This window comes from Coloeus monedula, assembly GCF_965178545.1.
Source record: "Coloeus monedula genome assembly, chromosome: 8".
NCBI lineage: Eukaryota > Metazoa > Chordata > Aves > Passeriformes > Corvidae > Coloeus > Coloeus monedula.
In genome coordinates, this window is record NC_138788.1 from 24,925,342 (window position 1) to 24,944,381 (window position 19,040).

General features: G+C 37.3%; 1 protein-coding gene across 2 annotated transcripts in view; it reads right to left on the reverse strand.

Annotated features, from left to right (window-relative positions):
* The window catches only part of LOC309575720 (ligand-dependent corepressor), a gene marked incomplete at its 5' end in the record, with an annotated part of 57,312 nt that overhangs the window by 17,488 nt on the left and 20,784 nt on the right, over positions 1–19,040 (reverse strand). For both annotated transcript variants that reach the window (XM_082286484.1, XM_082286485.1), the window contains 2 exons: positions 8,561–8,640; positions 9,057–9,122. In XM_082286484.1, coding sequence (XP_082142610.1) covers positions 8,561–8,640; positions 9,057–9,122 — 146 coding nt within the window. The remainder of the gene's footprint in view (positions 1–8,560; positions 8,641–9,056; positions 9,123–19,040) is intronic.

Below are 19,040 nucleotides of genomic sequence, written 5' to 3' on the forward strand. Positions count from 1 at the left end.
AAAGAAGCCTCACAACTGGCAAATATTTCCCCATATGTGGAAAAATATAGAGAGCAAGGTAAAACATCCATGTAAACATGTCAAGCATCATGGTGAATAGGCAGTTTCTGTAATACAAAGCAAAACTGCAATTCCAACTTCTCTCAGGATGCCACACATTGGGCACCAAAATATGTGCTGGTTTGAAGGTAAATCAGCAGGAGGAATTAACCCCACACAAACACCTTGCAAGAGCTTTCAAGACAGCTACAATTTAATAGGAAAATTACAATAAAGGCAATAGTACAGAAACACTGGCTTAAAGCCACAAAGCCACAGTACAACCAGTAACCCAAGACATAAATGCAGCAGAAGCCTATAAGATTTGATAACAATACAGAAAATAAGAGCCCTTTATAAAGAAGAAAACCTAGATATTTTACAACATTTGGCTGCAAATCTCATATCTAGCACTTGTTCTTTGGCTATTACTTTCAGATCCAAGAAATAACTGTTGAATGCAAAACATAGGCAGTTCTCCTTACTCTACACATCATTTATGCAAACTGAGCAAAAAATGACCAAGCATTATCAACAAACAGGTCCTTTTGTGAAGAGGCTCAGTAGCAGCTACTTTTAAGTGAAACAAACTTAACTTAGCTGTTACAACACCTACAATGAAATAAAATCCATTCTCACAGTCTAGAATACATTCAAACTACAATGATTAAGCATGTGAGATGCCAGGATAAACCAATCATTTTAAATACACTCGAGAAACTAGAAGACAAGATTACAAAAATACAAAATCTAAACGCTTAGGTTCCACCCCCAGATGCACACCCCTTTTCTCATTTCTTTCAGTGTAATGCCTTGCTCCTGCTCAGGAGAACAATCTCTTTACTGGCTCTCTCCTTCCACTTTCATTTTAAGCTATATTAAAGATACCTGTATTTACCTACTGCAGGAATGTATACACAGCCACTCTTTGGCTTTAGGGAGTGTTCTGTTTTGTTAACCTTTATAAAGTATCAGGTACCATAATATCTAGGCTGCATCTGTTTTTTTGGTCTCTACTGTATAAGCTGATTTCAGATTCATATCCTCATGGGACTAGAAGGGAAGGAAAGAACTGGAAATCCATTTATACATCACAATAAATGAAAACATAAGTAATTCTTAAGTTTGTGCTGTCTCAACTTCAAGAGGTTTAAGAAGCCAGGTTACGTGACCAGCCTGTAGTAAATCAACGAACACAGCAGTCACGTGAACTGCATGCAAAGGGTAATAATACCTTGAAATGAAACGAAATGCTGTGGACTCTGGCCTGAACCACATGGGCTTTCACATCATATTTGGAATTCAACAGCTTCCAAAAGCTTGCTATCAAAAGCAAAGGGAGATACTATCTCAGACAGGGTACAGAGACAAAGCAGTATTTTATAACAAACAGAAATATAAGGAACATGCAATGACAGAGGTAACGGGTGAGTGAAAACATCTTTGATTCTGTGAAGGTAAGAGCCTGCAGAAGTAAAGGCCTCACAAAATGACTGATGCTTTGTTCCATACCAGAGAGATTCAAACCCGCTTGCTTCCATAGGAGAAGCTTCTATTGTGACAGACTTTAATTCTTTCATACGAATTTGAACTGATGGTTAGCTATAATAAAAGTGTTCACCTCTGTGCCAGGCATCCCCGTACCAGCAACCAGTAGCAGTGCACTGGCATTTTATGAACACATTGAAAATGCAGTTGTACTTCCATAATACTAAAATGTACTAAGTATCTGTACAGGATTTCACAATAAAGATATTTCTGGACAGTAAGCCAAACATCTTTTGAGAGTTACTCTTCAGGTGGAACTTCACAGAACACACCTCTTTTTGAAACTGTGTTGCTGCATCTGACAAAGCTGTATACAGGATCTATCCTTTTATTGACAAGAGAGTCTGAGATCAGCTCCATTATCTTTTAGGCATTACCAGGATAACAGTAAACTCATCAGTTTGCATAAAAACCAGATGTGCAAAATAACTAATAATGTAAATAAGCTAGGCATACAGAAATGTTGGAATAATCACTGAAATTTCTAAACCTTTACCGAAGTTTTGCTTTAAAAGGAAAGTTTGCAAACTGATGCACAGAGATTTGGGGAGATAAGATCCATTAGAGTTAACTGGCATCCTCTATCTAGAGTGCCATGAATCATTGCAAAAAACTTTTTAATTCAAGGGAAAAACAGAGAATTCAGACTTGAAGGAAACATTTCCCCTTCAACCTGATCTGACACCCTACCTTTTAACAGACTATAGCTCTGGAAGAAGCCTAAAATAAAAAAAAACCCTTGGCCAACACAACGCATTTTAAATCTTCCTAGCACTTTTTGCAACTAAAACAATACGCTGTAAATACTAGCCTGGAAACTCAACAGAGTCCAGCAGCACCCTGCCTCACTATAAACAAATGTATTTTATATTACTCATATAAAGGCAATTAAGAAGAGTACAATTTAATCTACTGAAGCTAACTAAAGCTCTACACTTGCTACATAGAGAAGGAACGAAGAAAAAGGGATCAGCCAGAAGAAAAAAAATTCTAAGTGGCTTATGCTGGTGAACAGCTGAATAAAGGATTTCTTGATCTGCATTCAGGAGAGGAGAGGAATAATAGCAAGAAAATGGCAGTGCTTAGTTTTTACCTGCCAACTAAGGAGCATCTCCTTACATGTATGGTTTTTATCACTGTCCATGCCAAGACATCAAAATGTGAAGAAATACAGTTATGTAAAAGAGTCAGGTTTAACTTTGCACATAGGAAAAACAAAAGTCTTCTAGCATCTTCAGTATAGCACTGACTACATGAGGCAAAATATACTGGAAATATTTCTGCTTATTACACTTTTTAATTGTTTTCTTATCCATTGTACCATAATTATTCCAGGAATCTACAGGTTTTTTGACCCTGGAAAGAAAATTCAAGTATTCACACTAAGTATTTGATTGTGATTGCTATTCAAAGTCAACTTCCAAAAGTGACGGGTTTTTGCTTGGTTTGGGAGTGTCTGGTTGGTTGGTTTGTGTTGGGGTTTTTTTGTTGGTTGGGGTGGGAGGCTGTTGATTTTTTAGAGTTCTTTTTTACATTTTCCAGCATTTCTTCCCAATAATCATTATTTAGAATCACTACTTTCAGGCTTACCCCCTCACTCTACAGTTCTAAATCACATCCAAGTTTTCAGTAGCAACATGCAGGTAGTAGGAAGAAGAAAAACCCAATAATATCTAGACAGCATTGTCATTGGGTTGGTTTTTTTTTTCCAGGGTATTTATAACCAATCAGTTACTTTTACATATTATTTATAACATAGTATTCTTTCTATTCTCTTTGTGCTTCTCTTCAGGTGGGAAGCATGCCCCAGAGCATTCCTGGAATCCACCAGTGAACATGCAGGATCACTATATTGAACAACACACCTTCAGAGAAAGGTACCTGGAGTGGTTTGCACATGCTCCCTGAGGGCTAAAGCTCTTTGTATGTTAAGATAAACAGCATAACTATGTAATTAAGTCAAAGAGCCTTAGATATACAGAGCTCAAGTTTTCAAAACGCAAGGTTAATGTGCGACCGTGTGAGACCACCTAATCCTGGGCAGCCCGCCCTCGTCAGCACTAGGGCTGGATGCTCCCTGAGAGCCTCCTTGTAGGAAATGTTGATTCAGCAATTCCAAATGCTAAACTGCTGACATGAAGAGAACTGTATGATGCAGGCTGTTGTTGTGTAGATGTGGAAACAGCAGTTTCATGTTTAAGCCACAGGACATGCACAGATGGAGTGGGAAGAGCCCACAGTCTAGAACAGGATAATTCCTATCCATCTTCAGGAAGAAAAAGGAGGGTGGCTGCCCACAGACCACCCATAGCTGACTGGTCAACCCAGGGACCCTAGGGATAAAATCCAGCCTCCCATGCTACCTCAAGGCAAAATCAGGAACACTGAGTAAGAAAGGAATGTTTCAACATCCTTAGGTTGTCTTCTCCAACGCTTTTTTTTCCTTAAGACTGTACAGTCTTTTTAATTCATAGCCAATGCAAAGGAGAACAATTTTCTGTAGTCAAGCTTTAAGGGCACCAGAGACTCTTCTTTCCTTCTACCTGCAAGACAGTATCATTCTTGTTGCTTCCATTTCAGCGCTATTCAGTTTGTTTACATCTCTCAAAAAGCTACAGTCAGCTGAGGCTTCAGCTGACTTCAGCATTTAGGTTTTCCTCTCCAGGAAATTAACACAAATTCTTCTCTTGATACAATCCCCAAAGTAGTTTACTACTTTTACAATCCTATCACTTTTCAGACATCTGTAACTTGTGCCTTGATAAAACAAGCCTGTCTGTCCTGTTTTTCAAACTTATCAAGATCATTTTCAATTCTGAGCATGTCCTTTAAGGCACCTACAACTGCTCCCAACTTATTAATAAAAATTCAGATGGTTTAATCAGTTTTAAGACCTCTCTTACTTACTGAACATACATACTTTTATAGTAAGTTGACTGACATCATATTTATCAAATTAAAACAAACGACTGATCTATAGCTATTGACTATCACTTATTATCTATAGTAGGGGGAGAAGAATTGTATCACTGGAACCACAATATGTTTACATTAACATTGATGCACAAGCAAAGCTGCAACCCTGCATTACCACTAAACACAGCTGGAGATTATCACAAACAGCCTCTTCAAGTTTTAGCCTCCATATCAGATTATTTTTAAATTACACAATACAAAATTGACAGTCTAAATGCTTGAGTTTTTGAAGTGATGAAATCCATTAAAAATGTTTTAGAGCATGTTCCAGCACACTTAGGGATCTCTGTACACAGTTTAAACACATTCTAAAGCCACCAAAGATGGTAAGAGTTCTGCAACTTCAACTCATTCTCAGATATTTCCTTTGCCATCTTCAATTATTCTATAACAATGCTTTAGCTGAGTGATAACTTCTCTTCAGAATTATTCAGACATTTACCACAGTTCACAACTTATTGTTTATGTTCCTCCATAGTGAAAGGCCACCAGATTTCTGTAAAATAATTATAAGCTTTTAAAAATACCCAAATCATGTCAGAGTAATTTTGAATTTTAAAATAACTTCTTCAAATGCTGCACCCTACCACACCTCTTCATGAATGAAAGAATTGTTAGAGGTCCTTTCATTGCAGCCCAGGTATTTTAGAGAACTTTGCAAACCAGAATCAATCTTCTGGCATCAACAGCCTAAGAATCCAGAACATGCTTCTAAAAGTCATTTTCTCTCTTGCTATTTTTGTAGCTTAAATATATCTATAAAATAGTTAATGTGCTTAGGAGTATTATCCTTCTTGTTCTGCTCTCACCAACTAACAAGATTAGTTGTGTGTCGATGTGTGTGTGCTCCTTTTTTCCCTTAATACATACAAATTACTTTATGACACTACAGGCAATAGTGTTTTCCACACGAATACACCCAACTGAATCCTCTTTAAGGATTCGTTTTCCAGTTTCTCCTTTCTTCTGGCCTTTCTTAAACTAGGCTTAACGTCTTAAACTAGCTCCAACTACAAGCAAATGACACTAGAGACTATCTCATTTAATACAAACATTCTACATGGAGCTGAAGATCTCTTCTGTAACGACAGGTCTGTCAGATTATTTAACAAGCCACACAGAAAAATTAGGAATCATAATTAAAAAGAGAGAAGGCAAGTACATTTCAAGTTCAATCCATCCGAATTGAGGGGTCTCCTCTGTACCACAACCTTCTAGAACAAGAAGTGATAAAAACCACAAGCAATAGAGAATTGCCACAATTGCAGGTTATCCAAATGTGAATTAGTCAGATTTGGTCCCACAGAACCCAATCTTTCTCTCACCACATGTGGGCAGCCAGAGCTGCTAACTGTTTTCTTTTTGTCTTTCTTGCTCATCAAGGTACCTGTGCATTTCTGCACACAGGCAACCACATTAACAACCTGGTAGCAGCTCCTTAGGTAACCAGTTATTCTCTGGTCACACCATACAGAAACAATTGGGTATTCCGTTTTTTATGATGAAAATAAAAAATCCAGTTTCTTAAAGCTCTACATTACTGCACATAACCCTTCGGATTTAGGAAAAATACATGTCTGGAAAGATGCTAGCCCCCTATTTGGTCCGTATTTCATTATCCCTTTCAAATGAAGACACAATTCCATTTCTCTATCAAAACTTGTCTTGTATTTTGACTGCCAAAAAATATTTGTATTTGCTCAGTATTTGCAATTAGAACTACTGCTACAAATATATTAATCTTTTTAGAATACTTCAGCAGATGGTTTTCCATCCTTTGAAGAAGTCATGTAATTGAATCTGACTGCTTGAAAAAGCAATAACCACTATGACTGAAAGGGTAGGAGAGCTAATGTAGATTTTTACCCCTTAAGCAGCTCTCCCAATAAACTAATACTGGCCTTCAATTATCATCCTACAGTGCAGAACTCATTTTTACTTATGCACAAGTACTGGTCTCCTAAATTACAGGTAATTCTTAAGGGCAAATGTAATCCAAAAAAAAACTCTGAAGATTTTTATTGGTTTTGAACTTGTTGCACTAGGTACCTACATGTCACTCACAGGTGAAAATCAAGTACATTGATTAATTATTCAACTAATGCAAAAGGAGGTATTGATAATTATGCACTCAAAAGAAGAAAAAAAACCAGGCCAGCCACAGCCACACGCTATCATAATGCATGGCTTGTGACTATCCTGCTCCCAGCTACAGCATCAATGACACACCTTTTCATTCTGTAACTCAGCACTATACAAGCACCAACCCAAATCATCCCATCCTGCCCAGCTCTTTTCCAAACAAGGTGAGAGGATGCATGAACAGCCTGCAACTCCCTAAATAGAAGAGTTAAAGATATCACTCCAGATGTTCAATGGAAGAGATGTCAAATAAATTAGTACCATTTCTAATTTAGTTGAACTAAATTAGCTGAAGACTGTCCATTATTTAGCTAAATACCAAATTAAGTTACAAACTTTTTTCTAACCATTATGTCTCTGATATTTTAATTCCAATTAAGATGTCAAATTCACATTATTTGAAGGCTCTTGTGAAAGAATCCTATTTAACTCTGTATTGCAAGATAATGACATCAGTGCCAGCAGGGCAGCAATCTGCTGCACCCACAGGGGAAAGGAAGCACTCCCATCCTATCATTTCTCAGCTGACACACAAAAAACCCTAGACCCTGAAAGGAGCCATACTATTCCCTCAAAAACAAAACAAACAAAAAAAGACAAACCAAAAAGCCAAAATACCCAAACCCAACAGAACTGACAGAGAGGCTGGAGGGCAGTAAGACCACCTTTTTGAATACCTACCCATACACTGTCAGATTGGTACAGACTATGACCGGTCTCTCACCCACCACAAAATTAATTTCTGAATCAATTCAATGGCTTAACTAGAGCTGTGCTTAACACTGGATTTTGTCCTTCTATGAGATGAGGTAAGAAAAAAGACAGAACTCCTTACACCACAAGCATATATACATGTTACCTGCTGTTAGTCTCAACGAAAGAACTGTGACATCTGTTCTAAATACAAGTATTCCTAAACCTCCTCCCATGCCTTAATAAAAACTCTAATACAAAAACATGCATGAACTGGCAGTGTGGCAAGTATCAGTGTCAATTTCCTTTATGGACAAGCCATGCAGCTACATGTTAGCTGCTACAGAGGAAAGAGTGCTTTTGTTTCGTTCCTAAGTTGATAGAGATCCATTCTGGTGTTGTTTTACATTGTGCAGGAAGAAGTAGTAGTTACAAATTCCAGTAAATGAAGTTTTGCCAAGACAGATGACCCTTCCTTCCTATGTTATAGAACAATCACAATTTCAACACTTGGGCTGAACAACAATCAGTATAGCACCATAGCTTTTGTTTTACATACAACTATAATCTCCTTAAGAAAATGAACTGCAAGTTTTTTTGTGTTGGCAAACCTGACTTGTCCACGTTTAGGTTCTGACTTCGTTATGAACAAGCACAGTACAAAATCTACCATGCACAAGAGCACTTTAATGAAAGGATAGGGCCCACAGGAGAAGGAGATTTCAAGATACAGAACAAGACTCTAGATTATTAAAATGCACCACATTTCTATACTGAAGATAAGCCCACCATCTGACTGTAGTAAACATGCACAAGCCACAGTCTGGCTCCCTTGGGGAGGGTTTCATGATTCCCAACAAGATCTCTTACAAAGAACTCAAGAAAACCCAAAACCAATAAATAACACCAAACAGAAAGAGCTATGCACAGGGGAAAATAAAAAGAAACCCACTACTGCATTACATACTACAAAGAAAAAGTTGCAGAGAAAGAGGCAAGTCTGTTCATTAATTTGCATATTTTAAATCAGAAAACCTTTTTCCAAAGTAGGGGAAAGGGGTAGGAGGCAGCAGATTTTCCATGTTCAGTTAACTAGGAGCAGCAAACTCCCTCCCTTTGTCCCTCCCCTACAACTACTAGCTTCACACATCTGCATTGTTACCTTCACTTTTTCTCTTCTCAGGCAGCAGAAAAGACAATTTTCATCAAAAGACCAATCAGAAACACCTTCAGGCTCACAGTCTGTAAATCAGAAGAATAGCAAATTACTTCATATTCATAAACCACGACACAACTGGAGCCAAAAGAAAAATGCCAAATTAAATACCTGTTTCACAACATTCTTGCCTGCATTCTGAGGATTCAGGCTTCATTTCGGCCATTTTTCTAAATCCCCAGATTACCAAACTATATACATTTTATCTATGCACAACAAATCTGTTTTTCTGAGCACTGCAAAATACACTCCCAGCTACATAAAGATGAACGCACACTCATTAGTAATTTTAGCCAATATGAAACTAACTGTGAGCACTGCCTGGGGGAGGGGGAAAAAAAAGCACAAATCACCACGGTAACACACATTTTCTAGAGGCAGAGCTGGGGCTGCCTCTGTCATTAGAAATGCAGAACAAGATACAAACATAGAGATTGAATACCTTTAAACAAACTGAGATCTTTTAATAATCCAGGTCCAAACAGGCCTTCTAGAATACTTTCAAACCCTAAAAGCAAATAAAAGAATTGTTAGCTTTCTAGATTAGTACGTCACTACAATATTCACAATAGCAGTTCTATATTTATCTGTTCCAAGAACAGAGCTCAACATGTTTTCTCCAAGTATTACAAGATACATGGGTCAATTGTGATGACTGAACTACCGACAAATCATAGCACAATCTAGAATCCACTGAATCCTGTACTTTTGTAAATAGCTAGGTTAAAAACAAAGAACATTACAAGATTGAAATAAACCATTTTGAAAAGAACATAGGTAGCTGCAGGTTCTACAACATGACCAAGTAATTTTTACACAAATAAAAATATTCTCATATAAGCCTCCGAACTGAAAGAAGGTACATTTTCCCAATTAAAAAAATACATTCTTCCATCTCAGTGGCATTCAGTTACTTTTCTGAATTTCAGTAAACATTAGAATCAGTGTTTCCTGAAGAGTTGCAGTTTTGAGGAAAGAAAATTAAAAGGAGAGGGATTCAGCATTGCCATATCACTATGGAATGAAATTTCAATTACAGATCTGCATCCAAGACACACAGAGTCCGATTTACTTCAATGCCATGATTTATACCTCACTTAAAATAATCTAATCAGTTTGTATTTTTTCCAGAAGAGGGAAAACGTGCACCAAAATTACTGCCATTATTTGGAAAAGTTAAATCAATATTGCACTAACCTCCTGCTGGCAGTAAAAAATCTACAGAGCTATTAACTACCCAATACTGTGGGTTAGCAAAGTGAGTATGAAAAGTACCAAGATTACTTAAGGATAGACAAATTCCACCTGCTTATAAAAAGGGAATATGACCAGAAAAATTCAAGACTACAACTTACCATATTGCCTGTCCCCCCCCTCTCCCCCCCCCAATACTCTTGCTATGTAGATTTAAGAATGGTTTGCAAGTAGCTAGGAGCTTCTAGCTTCTCCTACTTGTTTGAGTCTTTGAGTGGCACAAGAAGAAACAAAACCAAAAAATTCAAGAAACAAAAATATGGTCTTAAATTTAGAGAAACTTCGTGGGTGAATCAGGGACAGATAAACTACCCAAAATAGCAATGTTTAAGAAATCAGTCAAAATCTAAATGATCATGTACTATGAAGGAAATCATTTATTACACTTCAAACAAGCAGTAATTCTAAAATAATTCTGATTCCATCCAGATCTAATATCAAAGTTATATTTTGGAGAGCAGTCTACAAAAGGAAATGATAAATAGTGTTACACCCCTCTGGGTATCAGCAAGAGTGTCAGTGTACCAACATCTTCAGCAATCAGATGCAGGATCCTACAGAATTTGCAGCCTGCAACACAACTTAGATGGCCAAAGCATTGCTGGGGTACAACACTAAAAATCTAATCTCAGAAAGGACCAAGAACCAAAAAAAAAAAAGAAAAAAAAAAAAAAAGGAAAAAGAAGGAAAAAAAAAAGTGACGTAACAGTCAAGAGTGAAGAGAAATAGGGAGAAATCAGAAAACAAGGTGGAAGAGGAGAAACTGAGAAACTGGAAACACATCCCATTGAACAGCACCTTGTCAGGCAGAGAAGTAGCACTGCCTCCAAAAAAAGCCAATTCAGGCTTCAGGAAGTGGCAGGAACAGTGGGAAAGGGCCGACCAACCTGACCTAGAAGAAAAATAGGAGAATCAGGGTATTGACCCATAGGTTTATAACGTTGAATAGTTTATAACGTTTTTAACATATGGGTAGTGACCCTCAGAATTTGACTCTGAAATGAAACCTTAAGGAAAATAGCTAACCAACCTTGTTCTTTATCTTTTTGTTTAAAACTTATATTTAATATATATATAAAAATCAAAATACCTCAGAAATTTTTCTCAAACTCATCAATCTTTAAATAGTAACTGCCAGTGACTCATGCCCCACAGTTTGCCATGCATGCAATTGCACACTGAAGTCCCTGCCAAGTTTTACAGCTTGGATATTGTACGATCATAGTTTGCTAGCCCACTGTTCTGAGTGATGCTAATGCCACTCGGGTTTTATTAATATTAAATATTGGATTTAGCAGTTGCATAGCAACAGCAGAACATCTTATGTGCAATGTTTGACATTAAAAAAGGCAAATAAGGGAAGTATGAATGTATTCAAAAATTATGCTAGAGACTGGTAAAACTGCCATAAAGCTGAGCCCTATTCCCCCCAAATGCAAAGTGCAATGCAGCAAAGGCAGTTTAAGCCCTGTGATGTCGTGTTCAGTCATTCAGAGCTCCAAAAGAGCAACTGTGTACAGTTAATCATGCAGAATACATTGAAAACAAAATCTTGAAAAAGGAGCTGCCTACTTTTTATAGTATTTTTTCTCTCCATTGTCACTGCTCTTAGAAGCTTGAAAAGAACATTTCTTTTCCCACCGATTGTCCTTTTCCATTTGGCAGATGATATTTTCCTGCATTTCAAATGGAACAGAAATTAACATGGCTGCCTCTGCTAAATTCCAGTTTCTATAATTTCATCATCTATATTTCAGTGACTGACAGTTCACAGCAGCTGAAGAGCAGAGCCAGTGGAAAAGTTGCAGGAATAACAGAATTAGAAGAAAGAAAAAGAAAGCAGATTCCAATATTTTAGTAATCAGTATTATTTACATATCAGACTAGATTTTCAGTATCAGTAACATTTAGATCTCTGATATGCTCTTCACAATCAAAGCAGCCACATATTTAACTCTTACAAATGTTACTGGTGACCTTTACAATGAAAAACATTTTTTGGATGTTAGTGTAAGAATTTAGAAAAAAAGATTTAATTTTTTTTAAAAGTACAACATTTATAAAGTGTAAAACATCTCTCTTTCCTAGACAGCTCTCTAGGAAGCGAAGAATTAGAAAAAATAAATCCCAGAACAAAGAAAGAAAGCCTTTAGTACTGAAGCAAGGGCGGAATAACTTTTTAAATGCAGAGGTTGTTACACACTTATTGCTATTTCATAATTGTTAGCTCTCCAAGTAAAGCATTCCCTAAAACATCCTCTGATAAAAATGTATGTGCCATTATTCTGCTAAGAGTAGCAAGGAAAGATATTAAAACTAAAGAGAAGGGGGGGAAAAAAAAAAAAAGGTTGACTATGCAGTCTTCAGCATGATCAGTTTTCACTAGTTTTGTCTCTGCACCTAAACAGTTTTATTTTCATCTTTTCTTGGCATTTTTACCCATCCATAACCAAATATTTTGTCATAAATTTAAACTGTAATTGTAGTTTGATAGCTAATGCTTTAAGACAACAATTTAACACAACAGTTTAATTGAACCTTTGCAAAGAAAAAAAAAATCCAGTTAGGCCTTCATGTCATCTTCTCCCTTCAAACTGAGAGCCCTTGCAACCATTAAGTTGCTACCAGGCTCCTTGAGATAACAGTATTGGAGAAGTCAATAGTCCATAGTCAACAGCTGATCTCTAGCAATGTGGATTAGCCAAAGACACATTCTCTACTATGACCTACAGGAATGCAAGATCTTCAGAAAAAGATAGGGATGCATTTCTGGAGTGCCATTGACACAGAGCCTAGCATGTCAAACAATGCTTTTTTCCCCCTAAAGACAGCACAGCTCAAATATACCTCTGAATAGTCACTACATAATTCAGCCCAAGATATGTATCCAGTCAAAGCAGTAAAGCTTGACTTTAACTTAGAGGTACAAATCATTTCGAGAGTAGTAAAAAAACACAGACTACAATCGCTCTGAATGTATTATTACATAAATTGTTAATAATTCAAAATCAACACAGAAAGGGCAGAAAATAAAAACCAACATACATAGTTGTCAACTCTTCAGCCCTTATCTGTGCATATCAATTTAATCTATGAAGACCAATTTATAAACTAAACCTCAGCAGACTAAATAAGTATTAGCCAGGGCAGCAGTTAAGTATAGTAGGTCATAGAACCAGAGAATCAGAATATCCAGAGTTGAAAGTGATCCAAAAGGAACAAATCCAACTGCAATGGACCAGTTGCAATAGAAATTAAGATAAGTGAGTCATCAGCATTTATTTATAATAAACAGTCAGCCTAATATATAGGCATTTACACAAAAGGACAACTTCAAAAAGCTGGAAATTGAGTCAAGTCACTTAAGACATTAGTTGGCTATGTATTTTGTTTAAATTTCTTAACTATCTAAGGACATATTAGAAACCATCAAAACCATGGGGGAAAAATACCTGACCTGCTAAATGGGGAAAAAAAACAAACTAAAAAACCAACAAAACCCAAACCCAAGTAACTAAGAGTAAAAGCACAAAGAGGAGACGAGGTTAGAAGATGGACAGGAAGATTTAGAGCAGAGAAGATATATTCAGAAATGTTACAAAAGTCAGAGAAGAGATGTACACAGCTTTAAAGTAAGCAAAGATAAAATCAAAACCAAGGCACATATACATTGGATTTTTTAGGTAATATATGTAAGAATATGGCAGTATATTATGAAACATTCGATAGAAAGGCATATAATCATAAAACAAAATCTATCAAGATGGTGTTACTAATATTTGTAAGTTAATTGTCTTAATATACAATGGACATGTGTCAGTTTTCTTTCTGTCAGTTACTCAGAGTATTTGCAGCAGTGTTTCATTCCAGAAAGTCCTGAAATATTGAGGAAGTCCCAATGGGCTCAAAAAAGAAAAAAAAAAAATTATCTCTTTGAAATGTCACAACATTAAACAAGTTAGTACTGGGGTCTCAAATTGGTAACGGTTTTCAAAACCAATGAGCAGTTCTCCAGCATTGATAGCAAAAATTATGTCAATCAACATGGGCTTAGAGAAATCCTTATTAGACTCTTACAAAACCAGAATTTTAATTAACAACAAGTTTGATATAATATTTTTAGACTTTTGGGCTGGCATGACACATCTTGACTAAAATCAGAAATAAAAAAAAACCCCAAAATTAAAAAAAAAATCCCTAAGCCAAACCAAACAAAACCAGTCAAATAAATACAAGACATTAAAAGTCAATTAAGTGACAGCTCTTGAAATATTGGTGTAAATGAGAAACTACTGGTAGCAAGGTCCATCAGGTACTGGTTCTTGGCCCTGTGCCATTTGCCTTTTCAGTCCTAGTCAGTGACTAGGAAGAAAGTAGTCAGTAAATTTGCTGGAGCTACAAAGACAGGAAGAGCAGCAAGTAACAAAAAGCCCAGGTCACAGAGGCTGCTTACCAAAGCAAATGCAATTAAACACTACTTGGAAAGAGGAGTAGACAGAATGGAGAAAGCCACAAATCACACATCTAGGAACAGGAAAAACAGCTTCTCAAAGACATACCCAGATCCAGCAGCTGAAACTGGAAGCTGATCAAACTCAGCCAGACATAAGACACTCTCTCTTTAATTTTACAGGGGTCCAACTGAAGACAAAAGACATGCACTCTAGGACTGGATCATCATTTTCCCTACTCTAGGGTTCTGGAAGTGTTATTTAGTAAAGCATGGGCTGGTCGCTAAGATCTATTTCCCTTCCCCTCTCCCCCAGCACTTGGATTCATCACGTTAGGAGTCTCATTAACTAGTATGAAGCAAGAGCCACCACCATCACATCAGGTTTTTATTGGATTTCTCGTGCCTAGATTTGCTGGTCAAGATTGGTTATATTTATCCACAGCTATGGGATTTGAAGCAGAAATTAATTCAGAAAAATCCTACAGTCTATGCGTAACATGGGAATTCTGTCTCTTTCAGGACAATAATCTATTAAACTCGAATGTTTCAGTCACAGGCATCTTAATAGAAAAGCAAGACCAAGCAACAAGGGAGGGGGGAAAAAAGTCACAGGACAGTTATTAATATACACTGAGTCTCATGACATGCATATAATTATAAGTTGTGAATATTCTTTTATTCATGCAACAAAATGAAAGAAACTCCCATCCACCTCTGATGAGAGATCTCGCTATCAGGGTGGAGACCAATTAAGGATTCCAACTACAAGTTAAATCAACTTTGATTTAGCTTCTTGGGGAACAAAGAAAAAGCTGCGCATATCAACCAATTTTTCAAATTTCGTGCTTCCCCATTCTTGTTAATGAAACTGCACTGTTCAGGGACTTACTGCAGACATTCCTGCTCCAGAGGATTCTAGGGACCTTAAACATCAATAACCTGGTTCTATAAGAGCAATATAGACACATGTATACAAAAGAACTAAGGATGTCAAGACAGGTACAGTTTAAAAGAAGATGTATATCCAAGTTCTGTATAGCAACACACAGCTCTTCTGTAGCTTTTTGCACCAAAACACTGTCTGTTCTCAAGACAGAATGAAGGGGTATCATGTGCTGGGGTCCCTAAACAGGCCCTTGGAGCTCAAGAGAAAAAGAATTCTTTGGCCTTAGAGTAATGCTTCATTCATGGTAGAACAGCATCTCCAGTGGAGAAGCTTCATTTGAAGCAATCAAGAAGCCAACAAGGTGCATGTTCTGCCAAACAGCCACTTCACTGTTACAGAAACTTACCACAGCAGTAAGCTAAGAAATCAAAAAAAAACCAACAAAAAACTACAAAAACTGTTGATAGAAGTGCTCCTAACTGACCATCCATCCTGCAGGACTTAATTAAAATTCCACTATTAGTCTGTAATTTTAATAAAAAAGCTGCAGCAGACCATCCTCACTCTTCTCTCCAAGCATCTCTCTCAACCAAGTTATTCCTTTTCCTCTGAGAACCAAGTCTAAGAACATTTTCTTTGATGCAATCCCAAACTCACAGCAAGGTATTTAAAATTTAATGAGCTAAATATGACAGCATAACAGCTACATACTGGAACTATAGCTCACAGCAGAAAAGTGCCCTGCCAAATACCCTAGAACAGGGGAGATCTCTCCCCTCTACAAGGAAGAGCAGATAAGCAAAGCAAGTTACCAGGTTGTGTTGCAGTGCAAGAAATGGAAAAGGGACTCTCCATCCAATGTTAGCACTCTAACTGGCAGGTTATCTCACTGATTACAACTGAAAATTCAACCCCAAAAACCAGAAGTGACAAGTAATAAAGCTTGTTGCCAGAGTGCAGAGTATAGCAAAATATGGATCATCTCCTGCTTCCCTCCCACGAGGAGTATTTTTGTGTGTGCGATCTGATATTGAGAATTACACAAAGGCATGCAAACTTCTTATCTCCAATCAAAAGTCTCAGAAGCAGAATTCAAGGAAAGCTAAGGACTCTGCAATTTTTCTGGCAGGCTGAGCTGTAATCTTCATACGGATTTTCAGGGGTGAAAGGATCCTCCAATTTGTAGATACTGCACCACTAATCTGGCTACTTAATTCAAACCAGGGGTTGTGGGCTTCTGTTTTACATTTTAACTCAAGATCAGGAGGTTTATTGTATGACTATCTGGTTTCCTTCACAGCCAGTCAGCACTAATGCAGGACCTGACTGGAATCTTCTCATGTAAATACTTGCATTTTATTACTTTAGAAAATAAACCAGAAAATACAGACAGCACAAAATGGCAAAGAATTACAAGAGAAGAGTTTCTGCAACTATCGACTTTCTATGCATCCTTAAAAATTTAAGTTTTACTTAATGGCAGAATAGGATCTAAATTTAAAATAAATAAATAAATAAATAAAATCCAAACAAACAAGTTTTAACGCTAAAAATTGAAGTGGGAGTTGCTTTTCAGTATCTCAGTTCAAAGACAGTGCTCTTACTTGTTCAACCTCCAGGTATGGAGTTCCAGCAGGTACAACTTTCACTGATAACAAACTATAACAACTAGCTAGGAAGCTTACGAACACATAAGAGTCAAATAGCTCAAGAATGAGAACGCACAATAGCACAAATCAGCATGGACCAAAATACGAAGGCCCAAACATTTCTCAAACTTGAGGCAATTTTTTTCGACTTCTAACCGTGTTGCATTACTTACTGCAGCAAAATAAAAAACTTGAAACTTTTTTCCCATTGGAGACAGTCCGTTAATGCTTCACTCCAAAGCAAAGGTAAGGTGACATTGATTAACTACTAGTGTTTATCCCCACACCCCATGCTCCTAAGGCACAAACTTAAGAATAGCCTTGCAGTAGATGGAATTGATCTGCCTGGAAAATGCCTCCCACAAAAAAGATGGGATTTCCAGCAGCATCAATTCACTGCTTCACTTTATTTCATGGCCACAGTAATGCTCGTATCACAGATAAGCAAGAGCCAGGTGTGCAATCAGGAACAGCCTGCCACAAGCAAGTACACCAGAGGTCCACATCACTTTAAATCATGGAGGAGCCCTCCCTCTCCCACAGAAGCTGTCTATGTGGAAGCACAGGACACCAGTGGCTTTCACCCCAACTTCAAGAGATACATACTGGAAGAGTGCAAAAGCATTAGAGGCATGAGTTAAACTGGCTGAGATATGAGCTATATTTCACATTCCACAACTGTCCTGTTTGAAGATGGTTGCCTTCCCTCAGCAATTCAGTCTTGCCTGACATTGTTCCCTATCTGCAACACAGTCACCTACTGAAATCACATTAACTGAAATAATTCAAAGCTAAAAATCAGCCCAGAAAGGGTAGGTACAAGCTGCTGAATCCACTTAAACAAGGACTGCCGGTAGAAAAAGCATCTACCAAACCACAGCTGTGATCTAAAAAACTTCTGAAATGTGACTCGGTTTCAACTTCTTTACCACAGGAGGTCATTTATACCATGATTCATTACTGAATTAATTCAATATATTATTCTTTTCTTTTCACTCTCAAGTTACAGCTATTCCTTTCACCATCTCTACATAGATTTTTCAGATTTATACAGTAATCTGCAAATGGGAATGAAAGCATGATTCTGTTTAGGAAACTAAACATAATTATATCACCAATCACTGAAAATCTGATGATCTTCAATGAATAGACCCATGAAAACAATTGAACATTTCTGATTTGAGAGGTGAGTATACTGAGCTTACCTGTAAGGTAAAAATCGCCAAGAGCATTTTTACTCTGTTATTTGTATGTCTGTCTGGTGTAAAATAAACCTCCACGATAAGCCATTACATAATTGCCTCAATGAACAGTACACCTTGATTCCAGCTAGCTCACAGCATCCTGAAAGATCTGTATGCAAAGATACACCACTTTAAAAAGTCAAGTGATTATTTCACTACAACACCAGTGAGTATATCTAAATTCTGATTAAGAAGCTAACAAAAGCAAAGAAAGATCTAGATCATGGAAAGAAAGCTGAATCATGACTACAGTGAATATGAAGCACATGTGATGTTTTGAGAAGGCTTCCCAGAAATTCCAGAAAAGTATCCTTAGCCTTTTCATATGGACAGCTCAGTTCTGTCTGAAAAGGAAGAATGATCTAGGGAAAATCTGAAGGTGACACAGGCAGCCACACAAAACTGAAAGGGTAAATGAAAGCAGGCAAGGGGATCACAAGTTATCCACCTTAAACCCTAAAAACAAATCAACACACAAAGAGAAGTATCTTAACACTGAAAGACACAGAATTCATACTAGCTACAGGGCAGATTGTAGTGACTAACTGTCATCACTGAAGTCACACTTGGAAGTACACAGCAAGCAAGGCATTCCATGAATCTACAACACCAGGTGCAAACCCAAAGGAAGTAAAGCCAAGCCTAAAAATCCTCTCCAGTTTTATGGCTGTTTGCACAGCAGCAGTATTAAGAACACAAAGGTACAAAGTAAGCACATGACCACTCTTGCGTACGGCAAGGAAGATACACCTGTATTACTGTTTTTATCCTTGTGCCAACAGAACCAAATACTAGCAGAAATATTCTTAGTTATCCTTCAGTCACACCTCAGGTTACGCCTATACACTAAAGAAGCTGCAAGCCCTGATATTCCTCTGGAAACAGAAAAGCATAAGCACAGCTGCTGACAACTTTGTAACAAAATATTACAGCAGAAAAA